Source organism: Dendropsophus ebraccatus, chromosome 13 (assembly GCF_027789765.1).
Source record: "Dendropsophus ebraccatus isolate aDenEbr1 chromosome 13, aDenEbr1.pat, whole genome shotgun sequence".
NCBI lineage: Eukaryota > Metazoa > Chordata > Amphibia > Anura > Hylidae > Dendropsophus > Dendropsophus ebraccatus.
The window spans coordinates 35214948-35234041 of NC_091466.1; the positions used below are offsets into that span (position 1 = coordinate 35214948).

General features: G+C 39.3%; 1 protein-coding gene across 7 annotated transcripts in view; it reads right to left on the bottom strand.

The window, feature by feature from the left end:
• Positions 1 to 2587: 2587 nt before the first annotated feature.
• Positions 2588 to 19094, bottom strand: part of LOC138770703 (uncharacterized) — a 66860-nt gene continuing 50353 nt past the window's right edge. For 4 of the 7 annotated variants that reach the window (XM_069949870.1, XM_069949868.1, XM_069949869.1 and 1 more), the window contains 5 exons: positions 13943 to 14275; positions 9330 to 9626; positions 6645 to 6788; positions 4741 to 4775; positions 2588 to 4025 (listed from right to left, as the gene is read on the bottom strand). In XM_069949870.1, coding sequence (XP_069805971.1) covers positions 3999 to 4025; positions 4741 to 4775; positions 6645 to 6788; positions 9330 to 9626; positions 13943 to 14275 — 836 coding nt within the window. In that variant the 3' untranslated portion in view covers positions 2588 to 3998. Of the gene's footprint in view, positions 4026 to 4740; positions 4776 to 6644; positions 6789 to 9329; positions 9627 to 13942; positions 14276 to 18468; positions 18838 to 19094 lie in introns of those variants that run through there. The other 3 variants (XM_069949871.1, XM_069949874.1, XM_069949872.1) reach the window with 2 other exon arrangements.

Sequence of the window (19094 nt, forward strand, 5' to 3'; positions counted from 1 at the left end):
TCAAGCAGCTTGGATTGTGTACAGCCTCTCCACTCTTCCTCCAGACTCTGGGACCATGATTTCCAAATGTAATGCAAAATTTACTTTGATCTGTAATCAGCACCTTGGACCACTGATCAACAGTCCAGTTCTTCTTTTCCTTGGCCCAGATAAGACGCTTCTGGCGTTGTTTATAGGTCAGTAGTGGCTTGACACATGGAATGCAACACTTGTAGCCCATGTCCTGCAGACGTCTGTATGTGGTTGCTTTTGAAGCCCTGACTCCAGCAGCAGTCCACTCTTCGTAAATCTCTCACAAATTTTTGAATGGCATTTTTGTTACAATTTATCTGACAGATTTTTGAAGCCAAAGCCAGGAACAGACCATAAGCAGGGAACGGGTCATAAAGGAAAGACTGAGATTTCTCCACTTTTCAAATCCATTCCTGGCTTTGGCTTCCAAAATCTGTCAGATAAATCTGCCTGTGTAAACGCACCATAAGGGTCCTTTTAAAAAACACTTTATAAGTGCCCAGCAGAGTAGTGCAAGTGGTTGATAATAATCAAGAATATGGCCTCCACTCCTTTTCTCTGCTAGCGATGTATATTTTTCTCCTACTTCTGAGTGGCACTATAAACCTCTAAGACTAGAAATAGCTCCCTCCAATGGCCTAAGGCAATGTGTGGTGGCCACAGCATTACCAGTGGACGAGCAGGGAAGTGGGCAAGATGGCCGCTGTCCTTTAAAGTAGTGTGGTTGCCGCCACATGGTCCACTCATCACAATGTTTCTTAGAGTCTCCTAATAGCTGGTGCTGCCAGAGTCGCTTGCAAGGGGCTGATCAGGAAGTCTATGTGCTGTCTGAGCCGGAGGTAAAGAAAAGCGTATGCCGGACATGTTCAGCTGCCGCTGCAGTGCTCAATACACAGTTCCCAAGCCCTGTTGAGAATTTTTTGAGGGTTGCAGTTTTTTAATAGGCGTGGGCTTTAGGCCAGTTTCACACGTAACAGATCTGCAGCGGATTTCACACTGCGAATTTGCAGAGAAATCTGCTGTGGATCCCTTGCCTGTCATTTTGAATGAGAATACATAATCGCAGCAAGATTGACATTTCGCTGGGAGTATGTAAGTGACAGCCCCCTTAACCCCCTGTCGACCAGAGCATATATTACCTGCTCCACACTCCAGCTTGCTTCGGGGGCTTCCGGCGTCTGCACGTCCCGCTAAGCCAATCAGTACATGACCCTGCCTTAGTCACTGATTGGCTGCACGGGACCTATGGGAGCCTCAGATGCGGCCGGAGCGTGAAGTAGGTAAAGTAATTTCCCGACGGCAGGGGGTTAATGGGGCCGGAACTTACATACTTGCAGTGGGAGTATGTAATCACATTGACACTAACAGGAGAGGTATCCACAGCGGATTTCGCTGCAAACTTGCAGTGTGAAATCCACTGCGTATACGACCAGTGTGAATCTAGTCAGGGTTTTTCAGCAGCCAGGCCTCTTAAACCTACTTCCTAGTTTTATATTCAATAATTGCAATTGAAGACACCTGGACGTGTGAACACTGAATCTATCAACAGGTTAATGCTACGTTTACACGAAGCGATAATTCGCCCAATTGATCTTTTAACGATTTTGTAGCAACGATTTGGTTTTCGTAACAATCAGCGTTTAGACGAATAAATCGTTAGAAAATTCGTAAGAAAAATCGTTATTGCAATCGTTTTTAAGATCGCTTAAACCCATCTTTTATATAGGGTGAATCTTTGAAAGACTGTTTACACGAAGCGATCTGCGAATTTTTAGCGAACGACGAACGATAATTTAAGAACATGTTAAAAGATCAAAATGAACGATTTTTCACTCATCGCTTGATCGTTTGCTGTGTTTACATGGAACGATTATCGCTCAATGTGATCGTTTTTGCGAAAATTCGACCGATAATCGCTCTGTGTAAACGCAGCATAAGGGTCAATTTACACAGAAAGATTATCTGACAGATTATCTGCCAAAGATTTGAAGCCAAAGCCAGGAATGGATTTGAAGAGAGGAAAAATCTCAGGCTTTCCCTTATGACCTGATCTCTGTTTATAGTCTGTTTCTGGCTTTAGATTCAAATCTTTGGCAGATAATCTGTCAGATAATCTTTCTGTGTAAATGGACCCTAAGATGTCCTAACTTGCTTATAGATTCCTCTGTTTAGAAATTTAACAATAACAAAATGTATAAAAATAACAAAAAAAACGTTAAAGCATAGTAAAAAGCACAGAATACAAAATAATTATGACCTTTTATTCTTTTTTTTTTTTTTACATTTTTCACAAAGCACTGTTATTTATTAAAAATTTTAAAACCAAGACATTTTTTCATTGAATGTAAGTGAACATGAACTTGTTAAAGCGTGAAGTCCCTAAAGCGTTACTGCCAGTTAAATATACTTATAAGATGTCATGCTGACTCTAGTGTTAGGGTACAAACACACACAGCAGATACGCAGCAGATACGCAGCAGATTTGATACTGTGTTCAGTTATTTAGATCTAATCTGCTGCGTATCGCAGCAGTAAATACGCAGCGTATAAGCCGTGTGTGTTTGTACCCTTAAGAAGTCTTCCAATCATTAGATATACCCAGATGAAGAGTGTGGCTGCACGCTTCCATGGCTGGCCACTCAATCTGACTGATTCTAGGAGTGAAGCAAACAGCCCCAGGCTTCAACAAACTATATCTATCGATTGAAGGAGATCTCAGGACTAAAGGTCCCCAGGCTGCAGATTCGGCCGGCAGTAAAAGGTGTATGGGGCTGCCTAGAACAACCACTGACAGATCATGTCGGTGATGATAGAGGTTGACTGTATTGGAAAATGACAACTGACCTCTTTGTTCAGAGAGAGAGAGAGAGATAACCCGCTCCCCATAGAGAGCACACATGTTCCTGTGTATGGGGAGGACGATTGGGAGACAAAACAGATGATCGTTTGGCGATCAGTTATTGACGGGGTGTGGGGTGTGGGGGGTCTTTAGACCTGGCTGACCTAAACATTCAAAATGTCTGTGTGACAGTCTAAAGTTTGGTTCTGGTTCAATAGTTTTTATTGAAATTTTCACAAAATTTTTAAACGTACAACAAAAATAAAGTGTAATTATAGCAGGTGTACAAAATATATAGAATGTATATAACAGATTTGTACTGGTTATATCAAATATAAAAGAGTATAGAAACATGAAGAACAAAAGAAAGGAAACAACAGGTGTTCAAATTACTATTATCAAGTTCAATAATGTGTAAAAGCCATCAAGTCAGGAAGGATATAGTAGTCTGAGAGACTGAAGGGAATAGTAAAAGTTAAGGCCAAGGGCTCAAGTGTCCCACATAAGGGTACAAACACACACAGCAGATACGCAGCAGATTTGATACTGTGTTCAGTTATTTAGATCTAATCTGCTGCATATCTGCTGCGTATCGCAGCAGTAAATACGCAGCGTATAAGCCGTGTGTGTTTGTACCCTTAAAATAAACAGAATTAGAGGACTTTTAAAAGGAAACACAAAAAGGGGATTGTATCCAGGGATCCCATATAGATTGGAAACGAGAATATTTTTGTTTACCTAGTGCAATGACTAAAGTTTGGTTCTGATCACTTCAGAGATATATTAAAATATAAAATAATTTGGGCCTATAACCAATATAATGTTAAAAAGTGGACCATTTCTAATGGTGAGTTTCTGCAGAGAGATTTGGCAGATTTTTGAAGCCAAAGCCAGGAATGGATTTGAAAAGAGGAGAAATCTCAGTCTTTTCTTTATGACCTATATATACCAGTACACATATATAGCACTGTGGGTGAACTTATGGGCCTAACAGCTAAACATAAGTTAGAGATCCCGATGGAAGATGGAGGATAAAGATGAAAAGTTAAGAGGAAAATTGATAAAAAAAAAACAAGTTTGAATACAATGGACAAGATGTGAAGTAGATAAGGTTGGTCGGCCACAAAAGAGACAGTTGCCTGATGAATCATGACTTTACTGCAGCATAGGTCACCTAAAAAATAACGGAATTAATAATAAATTACATAGAGGGAAAAAAAAGTATAACAAATACCATTAGTTTACACAACAGTGGTAAGAGGATTTCAGCTAAAACTACTTCTCACCAGAAAAATCATAAATCCTATCTCATTAAAGGTTCAACCTCTGCGACCCCCATATCCCTCCTACCAGCATGTTCCATGTCTATGGGGGAAGAAGCTGTATTGAGAGGCTGCACATGTGAGCAGAGGAACACTGTAGTGTTTGTCCAGAGATTTATGATGCTTGAGGCACGGGTAATATCAAACGCAGTCAGGCTCCTTTGCTATTAACAGCTTATGTTTCAGTATGAAATTTTGCAGCGATGCTGAATCAGAGGGGTGAGGATGGCACAGTTTGTTCTTTTACAGCCCAAGCAGGCTGTATTGCGTATTTTAATAAAAAGGGTTATTTGGTCCAAAATGAGATGAATCGCTGACCTTGGCCGTTACTGCAGATGTCAATGTTGTGCATGTACTGTACTGCATGCTGCACAGATGAGCCGACCCAGATGGCAGGGTACTTACGTGTTCTGCATTTAAGGGTTAATTTATGCACTAATGCAGTGGCATACAACCTGCTGCCCTCCTGCTGCAAATTGATTTCCAAACATGAAGGGAATTGTAGTTCTGCAACAGCTGGGTGACTGCAGATTGTACACCATTGCACTACAATACTTTGATACTTACCGATTCATCTTCAGGACGAAATCTCACACGACGTTCTGAAATAATAGAAGAAAAATCATGTGACCAAACATTTATTAGCATATAATTCATGGGGAAGAAAAATGGCCAATATTGATGGACTGTAGGTTGGTATTAATTGCAAACAAACAGGGCCGCATCTGCCATGAGGTGAAGTGAAGACTTCGCCTCCGGCGGCAGATGATAGGACCCTTGAGGGGATGGTTTGCATATATTAAATGCATGGCCACTTACTACAGGAGCAGAGACTGACTGTTCTTGTATGCATATTCCGTGGCGTGCTACGCTAATAGCCTACCCCCTGATTGAATATGCGTGCAGAAGCAGGGACTCCAGTCTGATGCCGGACTCCCTGCTCCTTCACTGTACTGGTTCCCCTGCTGTCAGCTGTGTCTGTGTCCTTATAAAGGGAGCAGGTGTCAGAAGGCTCAGAGCAGGGAGCAAACACAGGAGAACACAGGAGGTGGACACAGAAGGGGAACTACAGGGGGATTAGGAGAACACAGGAGGTGGACACAGTAGGGGAACTACAGGGGGATTAGGAGGACACAGGAGGGGGACTACAGGGGTTCGCAGCAAGGAAACTACAGGGGGATTAGGAGGACACAGAAGGGAGACTACAGGGGGTCAAAGCAGGGAAACTAAAGGGGGATTTTGAGGTTACAGGAGGGGAACACAGCAGGTTAACTACAGGGGGATTATGAGGAAACAGGAGGGAGTCTATAGGGGGATACAGCAACGGGGACTACAGGGGGATTAGGAGGGCACAGGAGAGGGACTACAGGGGGACAGAGCTGGGGAACTACGGGGGGTTATGAGGACACAGGATGGAGACTATAGGGGAACAGGATGGAGACTATAGGGGAACAGGAGGGCGACACAGAAGGGAAACTACAGGGGGATTATGACTACATGTGGACAAATGTTGGGGGATTATGACTATGTAGGGAGACAGGAGGGAGGATTATGACTACATGAGGAGACAAGCTAAGGTGATATTGACTACATGGGGACACAGGAGGGGGGTTATAATAGTGTTGAGGTAAAGGGATCTCATTAAGTGTCAGGGCAAAAGGGAAGTATTTACAGTATGGAGGAAGAGAAGGGGCTAGTTACTGTGTGGGTGTCAGATAGGGGGACCTATTCATGTTGGGACGCTATGGATAGGGTACTGTATAGGGGTGAGGAGGGTTCTGGAAAAGTGTGGAGCCTTAGATGTTTGTCTGATAGATGCTGCGGGGACAAGTCCAGGCTAACAGAAGTCTTCATGATGGCCCGGACTGAATGGAGAAGAAAAGTTAAAATAGAATAAGTCACCTGTGAGTCACTGGATGTAACTGCACTATACTGTTATTGGGGTTAATGCTGGACTATGTACAGTATTTGTGTGGTGGTTTGCCTGGAGGGTTGTGCATTTTGGTAAGAGAGGACACTGCTTTGGGTGGAACAGTGACTTGGTAGTCACTATTTTAAGTGACTTAAAATGACTTAAAGGAACTGGTGTCTCCTTGTACAAAGAGTTCTACACCATTAAGCACAGATTGTGCCACTGAAGGCGTCCCTAACATTGTAATTAATTGTAATCTATGGAGAAACCTGGCAACATTTATTTCATTTTCCGGCAGTGCCACTACAGAAGAAATGAAGTATTGCATAGTTCACAGTACAACCCTTGGACTGTCTATGTAAAACATGAGCATGCTGTGTCCATACTCTATATAGCTGCTTATGCCTTATGGCGGAGGATGTAATAAAGGAATCCCCCATAATCATTATATCATTTCCAAACAGGATACTTCAAAATGGACGCTTTAAATTAGCCTGAGAAGCTTAAGAAGACCATTATCTAGCTCGAGGTTCCCTGCACACATTTTCATAAGACATACCCTGGTGCGTGTCTGGATGAGGGGTGTCTTTAGACAAAGTTCTTCGTCGGAAAGCAAGAATAATCTGATGTATAAGGGGGATAGAGATAAGGATAGGTAATCCCACATACAGCACAATATAGCAGTCACTGCCGGATGTCTGATCTGAAACAAACAGATAACAGCTGATCATCAACATAAACATCACGGTTATTGGTGCTCCTAAATGACTAGAATATGCAGAACTTCTAATAACAAACTACACAAGATTTATTTATAGTCTATGAGCATGGAGACCCATAGTTCTACATTGGCAGAATATACATAAAATTATATCTTATCAGAACTACTTATTTTATCATTAATTATACTTATTAGAACTACTCCTTAACATTGAATCTGCAACACCTGTTCCTTGATTAAATTAATATAACTCCATGCTGCCAGCGGAATGAAGACTAGAAGGGTCTGGCTACCATACATTATGCTAGCCCATACCATAATCCTCAGACTAGATTCGATGTGATTTTGCCTCATGGCATTACCCACATGCTCTTTAAACCAATCTCTGGCTATTACTGCATCCAAGATAAAACAGGACTCATGGCTGAAAAGCATAGACCACCATTCTAGCCTCCATTGCCATCTTGCCCTGCGCCATGATAGCCTATGACTTCAGTATTGTGAGGTCATTGGAACACCCTTTGATAGTTTGTGTAGTCACTGTGCGACACCCTAGGCTTGCTATGCAATGTCTAATTTCACTCACAGGACAGAAAGATCACTATACACATTTCTTGTAATCTGATGATCCATGGGATACCCAAAGTTAAACAATGCTGATTATAATGACTGGAGTTGTGGAGCCGCTGTACCACCGCTAGAGATGGCCTAAGCCACATCAGGATGCAAAGTCTTCCCCAGCGCCCACCCCAAGGTGGGATGGACTTACTGCAGCTGACCCCCAGGTCGCTACCCTTGGCTTGGCTTGCTAGCAGCGGCGGGTGAGGGGCAGCTGGAGACACATAGGCAGGCAGGAACACAGCAGGACTCACAGCTGGAACCAAGATAGCACACACAGGGCAGGAATCAGGGGAGAGCTGGGACCACACACTATGGAAAGCATGCAGAGGCTCCAACAGGGAATATCAGGACAGGTGCTGATTTATAGGGGAGGTGATTGGTCCAACATCTAATTAGGGACGTACTGTCCCTTTAAATTGCCGTGAGCTGACTGGGGCGCACATGCCGGCAAGGCACTCTGAGGGCCCAAACGGGGTGGTGCCGGAACCTGGCCACTCCTGGAGAAAGTGGTAGTGAAACGCGTTGGAGTGGTGAGTGTAGGAGCTGGGACATAAAGCCACTGGGTAAGTATGCATAGGGAAGGTGGTTTATATATCACCTTTAAAGTATGATTTTGGGACATGGAGATTTCTATCTAATCTGTCAGGGGTATGTTCAAGAGTATTTAGCTGCTATTCTTTACAACATTGCTGCTATTGTCAGCCATTGTGCTGTTACTTTGGTAGATTTATAGTGCTGCTGTCTGGATAATAAAATTTTGGATTTTTGAATATATCACTTGTCATTGATTTTGGGAGATCCTACTTAGGTTTATGGGCATCGGTGTTTGCCTGAACAGAAGAGTTGGGAGAGTGTGGGGAGCAGGTGTGGCGGCCCGGAGCACCGGATGCTGTCGTAGCTGTGACACCTAGGCATGTAGTAAACTGTTAGGGGCCATTCACACCGGTGCAATTTATGGTCCGTGCATGGACCGTATATTGCAGACATGTGAATGGCCTTTTAGGGTGGGCTCACACATAACGCATCCGCTGCAAATCTTTTCACTGTCACTTTTAATGAGATTACATACTCCCAGCGGAATTGTCATCCTGCTGCAAGTATGTAAAAGGCAGCCACTTAATTGCCCCAGCCCTGTACATACCTTACCAGTCCACGCTCTGGCTTGTGTCTGGACGTCCCGCTCAGCCAATCAGTGAGGGGGCGGGGCAGCGGACTAATTGGCTGAGCAAGACGTCCAAATGGCATCCACCGGCGGACTGATGCGGGCACACGCGCCTCCGCCCGTGTCATAGACTCCACTCTATGCACGAGTGAATTTCGTCGTCCGTCCAAAGAATGAACGTGTTCATTCTTTGGATGGACGGCGGAATCCACCTGCGCATAGACTGGAGTCTATGACACGGGCGGAGGCGCGCACCCGCATCAGTCCGCCGTTGGGTGCGAGCTGCGGAATGCGCAACAGGTTATCCATCGCAATTCCGCAGTGTGCACGTACCCTTAGTGTGTGAATTGAGGAGAAGGAGTCACCTATTATTTCATATTAAATTGATTTCTGAGATTTCACATGTCTGAAAACTTTGCTTACGGTCTGGCTTCTATACCATTGACGCCTCTCACACAAGCCGCATATTGAAGCTTAGTGCTTATCTTTGCATCACCTGATAATTATTTGATCTGCATCATATTGCAGCTTGCAGCTTCAACATTGAGGAGTGCATTTGTAAGGCGGTTTTACAGTAAATATATTAACAAAAAAATTGTTGCTTTCGGCCCAAAAAGTTACTCACTGTTAATTTCAATTCACCACACATTGCAGAGGTGTTCCCACCTTAGACTTTGATCTTATAAGTGTTCTATATGGGATATTTATGATACCTTGTAAGCAGTTAGACCCTTACTTACCATCCGATTCTGTTGTGAAATTGAAGAAGATGGGTTCACCAGTGTTGTGCTCCTTTATGTAGCATGTAATTCCTGTATATTGAATAGGTGCGGGCATGACAAGTAAGCTTCTTAAGATCCCATCTGAGTCAAGAGTGGTCACGCCATCTTTCTCTGTCTCATTCAAGGTCCATTTAATTGAATTCCATTGTTTTGTCCAGTTAACTGCCACACACATTAAGATGGCTGACTTCATGTCTCCTTGATAGTCGTTTACTGATTCAAGTATTGACAAGGTAGGCTTTGTTGGGTTTTTCTCTAAGAAAAAGATTAAAGTTATTTAAAAGTGTACCTGTCATTTCAAAAAACTTTTGTCATACAGACATGCAAACATAGGAAGGCCCAACAGCATCCAAGATGAAAATCAATCCAATTTATTGATACATCAAGGTACAAACAGAGCAAAGTTTTGACCCTCAAGCATGTAATTAGGTTAACAAACAGGGTACAAATGTGCAAAGATAAGGTACCACAACCCTGGTGCGGTAAGGCACCCTGGTTCACCTAACTACATGCTTGACAAATTTTGCTCTGTTTGTACCTTGATGTATCAATAAATTGGATTGATTTTCATCTTGGATGCTGTTTGATCTTCCTATGTTTGCAAGTTTTGAGTGCCCACCTGAAGGATTGTGGGTCTCACTAGCATGCATCTGCCTATATCTCTGAGTGGCCATCAGCGGAAATCTTCACAATAGGTGCTGTTGGATCTCTGACTGTTTGGGTATATCATAGAGACATGTCCAAAGTTTTAATTGGTCAGAGTGTTCACACCTGTACCGATCGGGAGAACGAGTGGGAAGAGGACCGCACTGCAAGGCGTCCTCTCCCTGCTCAGTGTAAGAAGACTCCAGAATGGGAAGAGGACATGCTGTGGCTCGTTTTTCCGATCGGAACAGGTCTAAACACCCCTGGACCGATTAAAACTATGACAAGTCTCTATGACAGTGACACTTTAAGGGGCATAATTTAAATCCATAGGAAAAAAAAACTCCGCTATTCCTTTTTTTTCCCTTGACCCCCAAAGATGAAAATTAAAGTGGTATTCCCATTTCAACTGAAATATTTTAGCAAACTTGCCTCCTTCTCTTGATATGCTGTTCTTAGCCTCCTGTTGTCATCTCATTGTCTAGCTTACTGACCATCACTCTGCTCTAAAAGCAGTGGTCTAGTGGGTGTGTGTATAGCTTTAATGTAGAAGTATAGAGATATTTTGTATATATACTGTATTATATATATATATATATATATATATATATATACTGTAGCTATATATACACCCATCAGACCACTGCTTTTAGAACAGAGTTGTGGTCGGTAACCTAGAAAACGAGCTGTCAACAATGGGAGGGAAATCAGGAGGAGGCAGGTTTGCTGAATGATTGTATTAGTAACAATATTTACCATGACAACATAATATACTGCAAAACAAACAAAAAAGCACCATGTGGTAAATGTTAACTAGACTGTGCTGGTCAGTACAATCACAAATATACCACATTTACACTGTTTTTGCTTTACTGTACTACTAATAAATAAATAAAAAGTTATTTTAAAAAATTCGCACTGCAATGTTTTGACCCTGTATTTTTTAATCTACAGAGCTGTGTTGTGGTTTTTTTTTTTGTATTACTGAAACTCCTATTTTCATTGTACTATTTTATTAGAGATGGAAATATTTGAGTGCATTTTATTCCATGATTTGTGGAAATTACAAATCGTGTTGACATCATGGTCATGTTCAGTGGCCTAAAACCCAAAATGATGGCACTTTTTATTTATTTCTTTACATTTATAACATTTACTGTGTGAGATAAATAGCATTATATTTTAATAGTTCAGAAACGTACCTTGGTACCAATGACGTTTTTGTTTTGTAGTTTTCCTTTCAATGATGAACTTATTAGAATTTTTATGGGGTGGGGGGATAACTATTTTTTTATATACATTTTTGTGCCCCCTCCTTCTCAATCACTTGTACAGTACACTGTAACACTACTCTATTTCCATGTTATACTCTGTATTTCCACAATATCATGCCATTCCAGCCCTTCTGCTTGCTTTCATAACTGTCCGCATTCTGCAGCTACTGTATTGTAGGACGAAAGTTATTTTTTACTTAGAGATGCATAAGAAAAGTATTCTATGGTCCCCACAGTAATGATAATGTGATTAAAATATTTTTACTGCATGGCTATGTTCACACAACGTTTTTTCTGCTCCGTTAAAAATGATGTCCGTTATTTTGAGTCTAAAATAACGGACGTCATTTAGCTGTCTGGCCTCCTCTTAGTGCAATGACTGGTGTTTGTACATTATTCTAGTTTGGGGTTACTAATTGGCCTTTGGGTGTGGCTTAATTGAAAAGTCCATTGAAGTTAATAGTAAAAACGGAGAAAGAGCGGTGGAAAAAGAAAAACTGTGTGTGAACACTAAAAATCGTCCGCTGTTTGCAAAAGACGTCCGAAAATAAGGATGATAATACTTATTTTGACGTCCGCGATAAAAACGTCCGTTATACAACGTATCGTGTGCATTGAACGTCCGTCTTCCCATTGACTTCAATGCATTGCCATTGCAGTCAGTTAAATTGCGGCAAATACGGACGTTTTCTTTATTTTTGACATTGTGTGAACATATGAGTAATAGAAGTAGTAGGCTCTCTAGCGTAACTCCCCTTAAATTATCCAAGTTAATATGTATAGTCTTAGATATATATCGTTTCTGGTTATATCATAAATGAGTGATTATAATAAGTCAAAATTGTGTATACAGATAAATAATTTTTATATTCGTAAGATGAAACAAATAAAAAATAAAATTAACCAGTGAAGAATACAAGCAAAATTAAAAAACACACCTGTATCAAGATTCATAAGGCTCTATAGGCATATATATCAGTATATATATTCATAGTATGATGATCACAGGAGTATATATATTAAAATTCTTAGTGTAAAACACATATAAAAAACATAGCAAAGCTTAAAGGATGTTTCATTAAAAAAAAAAAAAAAGTATCTTTGTGTAGTATATTTCATAAACGACTATTTTTTATAAACGATGTGACTACACAGTGACTACAAACCACTGCGACCTGCAAGGGCCCTGCAGAGTCGCATATGGACAAGATTGTACTGCTATAATCGTTTATGAAAAATAGTCGTTTATGAAATATACTACACAAAGATACTTTTTTTTTTTTAATGAAACATCCTTCAAGCTTTGCTATGTTTTTTATATGTGTTTTACACTAAGAATTTTAATATATATACTTCTGTGATTATCATACTATGAAGATATATACTGATATATATGTCTATAGAGCCTTATGAATCTTGATACAGGTGTGTTTTTTAATTTTGCTTGTATTCTTCACTGGTTAATTTTATTTTTTATTTGTTTCATCTTATGAATATAAAAATTATTTATCTCTATACACAATTTTGACTTATTATAATCACTCATTTATGATATAACCAGAAACGATATATATCTAAGACTATACATATTAACTTGGATAATTTAAGGGGAGTTACGCTAGAGAACCTACTACTTCTATTACTCAAATTTGCTGGTTCTTGGTGCCAACCAAGTAGTGCACTCGCTGTACACCTCCCAGTACTGTTAGGTTGAGTTCTTACACTAGAATATTTCATTGTGTGAACATAGCCTAAGGCTGGGTTCACACTACGTTTTTCCTATGCGTTTCTTTTTTTATCCGTCTTTTTCTTTCTCCAAAAAACGGATGAAAAACTGATGCATTTGTGTTTTTCTGGTTTACTATTGACTTCCATTATTTAAAAAAAGGATCCATTTTTTTTTAACCGTACACATAAACGTAGTCTACCTCATTTTTGTGTCCATTAAAAAAAACAAATCCGTTTTGATTCTTTTTTTTTTATAATGGAAGTAATTGAAAAAAACGGATCAAAACGGATGCACACAAATGCATCTGTTTCTTTTCGTCTCAGCCTTACAGATAAATAAAAGTAACTGATTCTTTAAACGGACAAAAAAAAATGCAGTGTGAGGCCATGCTCCCAAACTGTCTTTTTTATTAAAATAATGGCCGTTGTTTACAGTCTTAAATAATTTACGTTGAAGGCTATGGAAACAACAGCCGTTAGCTCACACAATGCATAGAATAATGGGAGCTGTTTGCAGCGGCCGCCAAATTAATGTTAATATCATTGATTTGCGGCTGTTTAGCAAGCAGCGGACATTATTTTACATTGTTCATAAATAGAATTTTTTTTTCTCCGTCTTTTCAATTAAATTTGATGGACCTTTTAAATTTAGACCCACCAAAAAGGGTCATTATCAACCTGAACTTGAATAATGTACCATCGGCCGTCATTGTAATGATGGCAGCCAAAGTACTGTATGTTAAACGATGGCTGTTATTTGATACTCAAAACATCAGCCGTTATTTTGAGTATCAAATAATGGCTGTTAAAAATCGTTGTGTGAACGTAGCCTGAACCTACCCTTACATAGATAGCTAAATACTGTAAATACATAGCTAGATACTGTAGATAGATAGATAGATAGATAGAAATATAGAGTCTTACCTGTAACAATTAGCGTGCCAGCTATATAAAAATTTTGGTCTAGTCCTGAGGAAGAACAATAATATACTCCTGAGTCAGATTTATTGACATTTCTAATCTCTACGGTGCGTACTGAGGAACCTTCACAGTAGACGTGAAATCTATTATCCCTCATGGGTGAGTGACATGCACTCCGGAACACAGCTTCTAATCCCCCATCTTTCTTCTCTTTGTACCACTGTAGGTTACCCACAGTGTTATCAGAATTTTTGCTACACGAGATGTTGGTGTTCTTGCCTAGTTCTACAAAGTAGAATTGTGAAAAATTGGGGATATTTCCGTGTGTCCTTATACCTGTTGGAAAACAAAATACATGCATTACCGTAACAAGGACCAGACAGCTCATTTTAAAATTTAGTAATGATATAAATGTTTATACAGCAAATAATAATTAAATTGGGGTGTCATTTTTTAATGACAAGTATGCTTTAATGACTGAGATCTTCTATAATAATGGGGAAACCATGCCAGAATAAGACATAGACTGTGTAAGCAGCCAGCAGGCTGGAAAGTAGATATACGTCACTAGGGGTCCATTTACACAGAAAGATTACCTGACAGATTATGTGCCAAAGATTTGAAGTCAAAGCCAGGAACAGACTATGAACCGAAATCAGGTCATAAAGGAAAGCCTGAAATTTCAACTCTTTTCAAATCCATTCCTGGCTCTGGCTTCAAATCTTTGGTAGATAATCTGTCAGATAATCTTTCTGTGTAAAAGGGCCCTTAGACTACTACTCCCAGTGATATAATTCCAAAAGCATGTTATGCTGAGTGAGAAAACTCCCATCATGTTACTAGAGAGCTGTGGATGATGGGAGTTATTTTGGCAGAGCCTGTAGTACACTGTACTCCACCTTCCCAGTCTGACTTGGAATCCAGATGAGGCACCTAGCTAAGGACATATAATGTTGTTCATTTAAAGATATTCTATGAAATGAGCTAAACATACAGTGAGTGATGGTTGCTCTCAGCATCAATCATGCTGATCTAAGCCAAAACCTCTAAATGCGGCGATTAATAGCATTTGCGCATTTAACTGGTTTAATGACATGAGCTGCGACTTTCAATGATCGATCGGCTCTCCCCAAGTGTCACTGTGAGGGTACCGGCCAGTTTTAATGGCAGCTGGAGGCCTCTGTGCTGCCCACTTGGCGATTCAGGCAGACTCTATAAGCAGAGTAACGCTCTGATCAATGCTATATAATAGCATAGCATTGATCAATATATACAATCTAATGGTTGCTTAATTGACAAACATCTCTTTGGAGGACTTAGTTTAAAAAAAAAATACAATTATTCTCCTTTTCCCATTTTCAATTAAAAGACGTATTGTATATCTTGGAGTGCGGAACATTATTGAAATCAATCAGTAAATGGCTTAAAATAAAAGCAATAAAATGCCAAAGTTGCATGCTACTTTTTGTTGCATTTTATATTAGGAAAAATATAATTAAAACAGGTAAAAAAAAAACCCTATCTACACCAAAACCATACCAACGAAAACTACAGATCACAGCATGAAAAATTAATCATCAAACAGCCCCATAGAAGGAAACATTAAATTGTTACAGCGGTCTAAGCAGGATATAAACATTTGTTGTAAAGAAATTTTTTTTTTGTAAAATAATAAAAAAGCTATGTACATATGGGTATCATTGTAATTGGACTGACCTACAGAATACAGATAACAAGCTATCATATGGCTCTGCAGATCTATCTGTTTATAGAGCTATCAGTGTATACATTGTATATGTACCTTCTATCATTTATTTTTAAAAAAAATTAGGGGGGGCGGGGATTTACTAACTGCTACTTTTGTAATGAGGCTCTTGTGGTACTGAAGAGATCTGTAAGTGGAACATATGTGCGCTAATGTATCAGACAGCCATACCTAAAAGTCTGCATAAGTGTGTGCTTTAAATCATACGTTTGTGACAGGCTACGTGGCACTTACAGTCTCTCTCCGAGCAGCAGGTGACCAGGGCAGACATGTCTGAGACACCAATAGCAAACTTATTAGTGCTGCACTTGTGAATACCTTAACTATTAAATAATGGAGAAATCTTTTTTTTTAGGAAAAGTTATTAACAAAAAAAGTCACTCAAATCACTGTAACATATAGATAGTGCGCACCATTCAATATAATTGACTGTTCTTTGCATTCGTCCTATTCTGTAAGTAAGCAATAGTCGTTTGCATCAAAAATAAAAACTCACCATTTAATACATAAAGCAAAAACAAGAACTATAGCTTGTAAATGTAAGGATACCTTGATGGCATGAGCTTTTACAAAAGTCCCAAATTTAAGAGCAATGAAGTAAAGAAGTAATATATATATATATATATATATATATATATATATATATATGTCTGTGTGTGTGTTTGTGTCATCTATCTACTTCAATTTTACATTTGTCTTACATCTATTTATAAATATCATCTCTCTCTATATTATCAGCTTATAAAAGTTGCAGCCCTCTAAGGCTATGTTCACACACTGTAGTAACATGGCCGTTGTTAGCAGTGTCAAACAACGGCTGCTGTCTTGCATGTTCACCAGGCTGATGCAGCAAAATCAGCATGATGAACATTTTTTTTATTACTATTTGGATCACACGCACACCTTTAAGTGTGCCCACAATCCAAGCTATTTTCTATGGCCCCTGTTCGCAAAACTGTGGCCGTAGAAAATAGACCTAATCATTCTTTTCTACGTCCGCAGTTAAACAACGGCCGTACTGTATTCTGTGTTAATACACGACATTGTTCCATTGAAATCAATGCAAATGTACTGATTTCATTGCCAACAGCCGTTCTTTTGAGTGAATAGAACATCCGTTGTTAACTAAATTAGTACATTGTGTGAACATGGCCTAAAGATTGTTTTAAATAGCCCTGACGTGCAGGATAAGCGGGAGCTGATCTCCTAGGTCAGTGCAGGCAGGGCTGCATAGAAATCATTAGCTAGGTCCGTGCATGGAGTGTTGTTTTGACAGCGATTATTAAACAGGAAAGACAGCGATCAGCCGACGTGTGAACGTTTGCTTGCTTTTTGGCTGGTCATTGCTATATTACATGGGGCAATAGCTGGCTGATTCGTAAAATAATCTCTTTGTGTATTAGGGCCTTTACGGATAACTTATATGCTAACGAATATATTTTTTTATGTTTCAGCCCTACAAATGATTGGATACAGGATAAGGGATACAGTGTAAGTGTAAATGTAATAATACAATTAATAAATATTCATCTTTTTAGAACCATTGTCCCTGGGAATGCTGCACTGTCTAATAGTGAAAAAATAGTTGCACTTTACTAGTGATTAAGGTACCAGTGGTTCAACCTTACAGTCACATACAGCCAAGAAGCTATAATAACTAAATGTACAATATTGTAATAAATAATAAAACTGGGTAAAGCTGCTGTAAAATCATCATCATCATCTACCTAATAGATTATGTTGGTTCATCTGTTATCTTTATACTTTTTAATCTTTTGATCTATGAATTTCATATCTTTCTCTGGCTATGTTCACACAATGTGTTTTCACCTCCATTTAAAATGACGTCCGTCATTTTGAGTCTAAAATAACGGACGTTATTTAGCAACCTGACCTCCCCTTTTTGCACATTATTCTAGTTTGGGTTACTAATTGGACTTTGGATGTGGCTTAATTGAAAAGTCCATTGAATTTAATACTAAAAACGGAGACAGAACGGTGACAAAAGGAAAACTGTGTGTGAACTACAAATAAAAAACGTCCGCTGTTTGCAAAAGACGCCCGAAAAGAATGATCATGTTCATTATTTTGACGCCTGCAGCAAAAACGTCCATTATTCAATACGCTGTGTGCATTGGACGTCCGTCTTCCCATTGACTTAAATGCATTGCATTGCAGTCAGTTAAATCTCGGCAAAAACGGTCGTTATTTTAAATATGAAAATCGGACGTCTTATTTTTTCGACGTTGTGTGAACATAGTCTCTGTCACTATCCATTAAGGGCTTATCCACATATTTATACAACTTAATAGGCTACGTTCACACTACGTATATTTCAGTCAGTATATGTATATTTCAGTCAGTATTGCAACCAAAACCAGGAGTGGATTAAAAACACAGAAAGGATCTGTTCACACAATGATGAAATTGAGTGGATGGCCGCCATATAACAGTAAATAACTGCGATTATTTCAATATAACAGCCGTTGTTTTAAAATAACAGCAAATATTTGCCATTAAATGGCGGCCATCCACTCAATTTCAACATTGTGTGAACAGGGCCTTTCTGTGTTTTTAATCCATTCCTGGTTTGGAATATACTGACTAAAATATATATATACTGACTGAAATATACGTAGTGTGAACGTAGCCTGTAAATGTGAGCACAGTTAGAAAAGCCGTGTAGTAGTCACCATAACCAGCACAGCCCTGTTAACTTAGATTAACTTAGCTACTACGATATGGAAGTAGATTCATGACTTACTCTGAATATACGTAGAAAAGGCAAACACAATCCAGATGTTCATGTTTCCTCATGAGATAGCAGAAGGCTTATGGTAAGAAGTGAGCTCTCAGTCTGACTTCCTGTCCTCTTAGTGTAAGGAAACTCAAGAAGTGTTAACATGATAACTATGATAAATAATACTAGTACACATAGTAAGTGTAACACCAACACTGTACCCTGCCAATCACTTATTAATGAGCTATCCTGTGGACGGCTCATCAGTAAAATTTGCCTGGAATACCCATTTAAATTCCATTATCATCATTGTAATAAAAGTTCTATATTTGTAATGCTACCTACTTCCTTCTGCAGCAGGATTAGAGGGATGATACATGTTGCAACTTCAGGAACCAAGGCATAGATAGGACTGCTTTTTACTCCATAGCTATTTCCTACACATTCCCTATAGTTAATCATGTAAATAAAGTTAACATGTACCCCTGGTATACTGTATATATATATATATATATATATATATATATAGTGAATAGCGACTGGTTAATGACTTTTCCGAGACAGAAAACCGAATGAGATTCACAATTTTGAAATTCAAAGTTTCATAGTAAGGTTAAAAGAAAAAAAAAGATATGTTCATCAAATTCAAC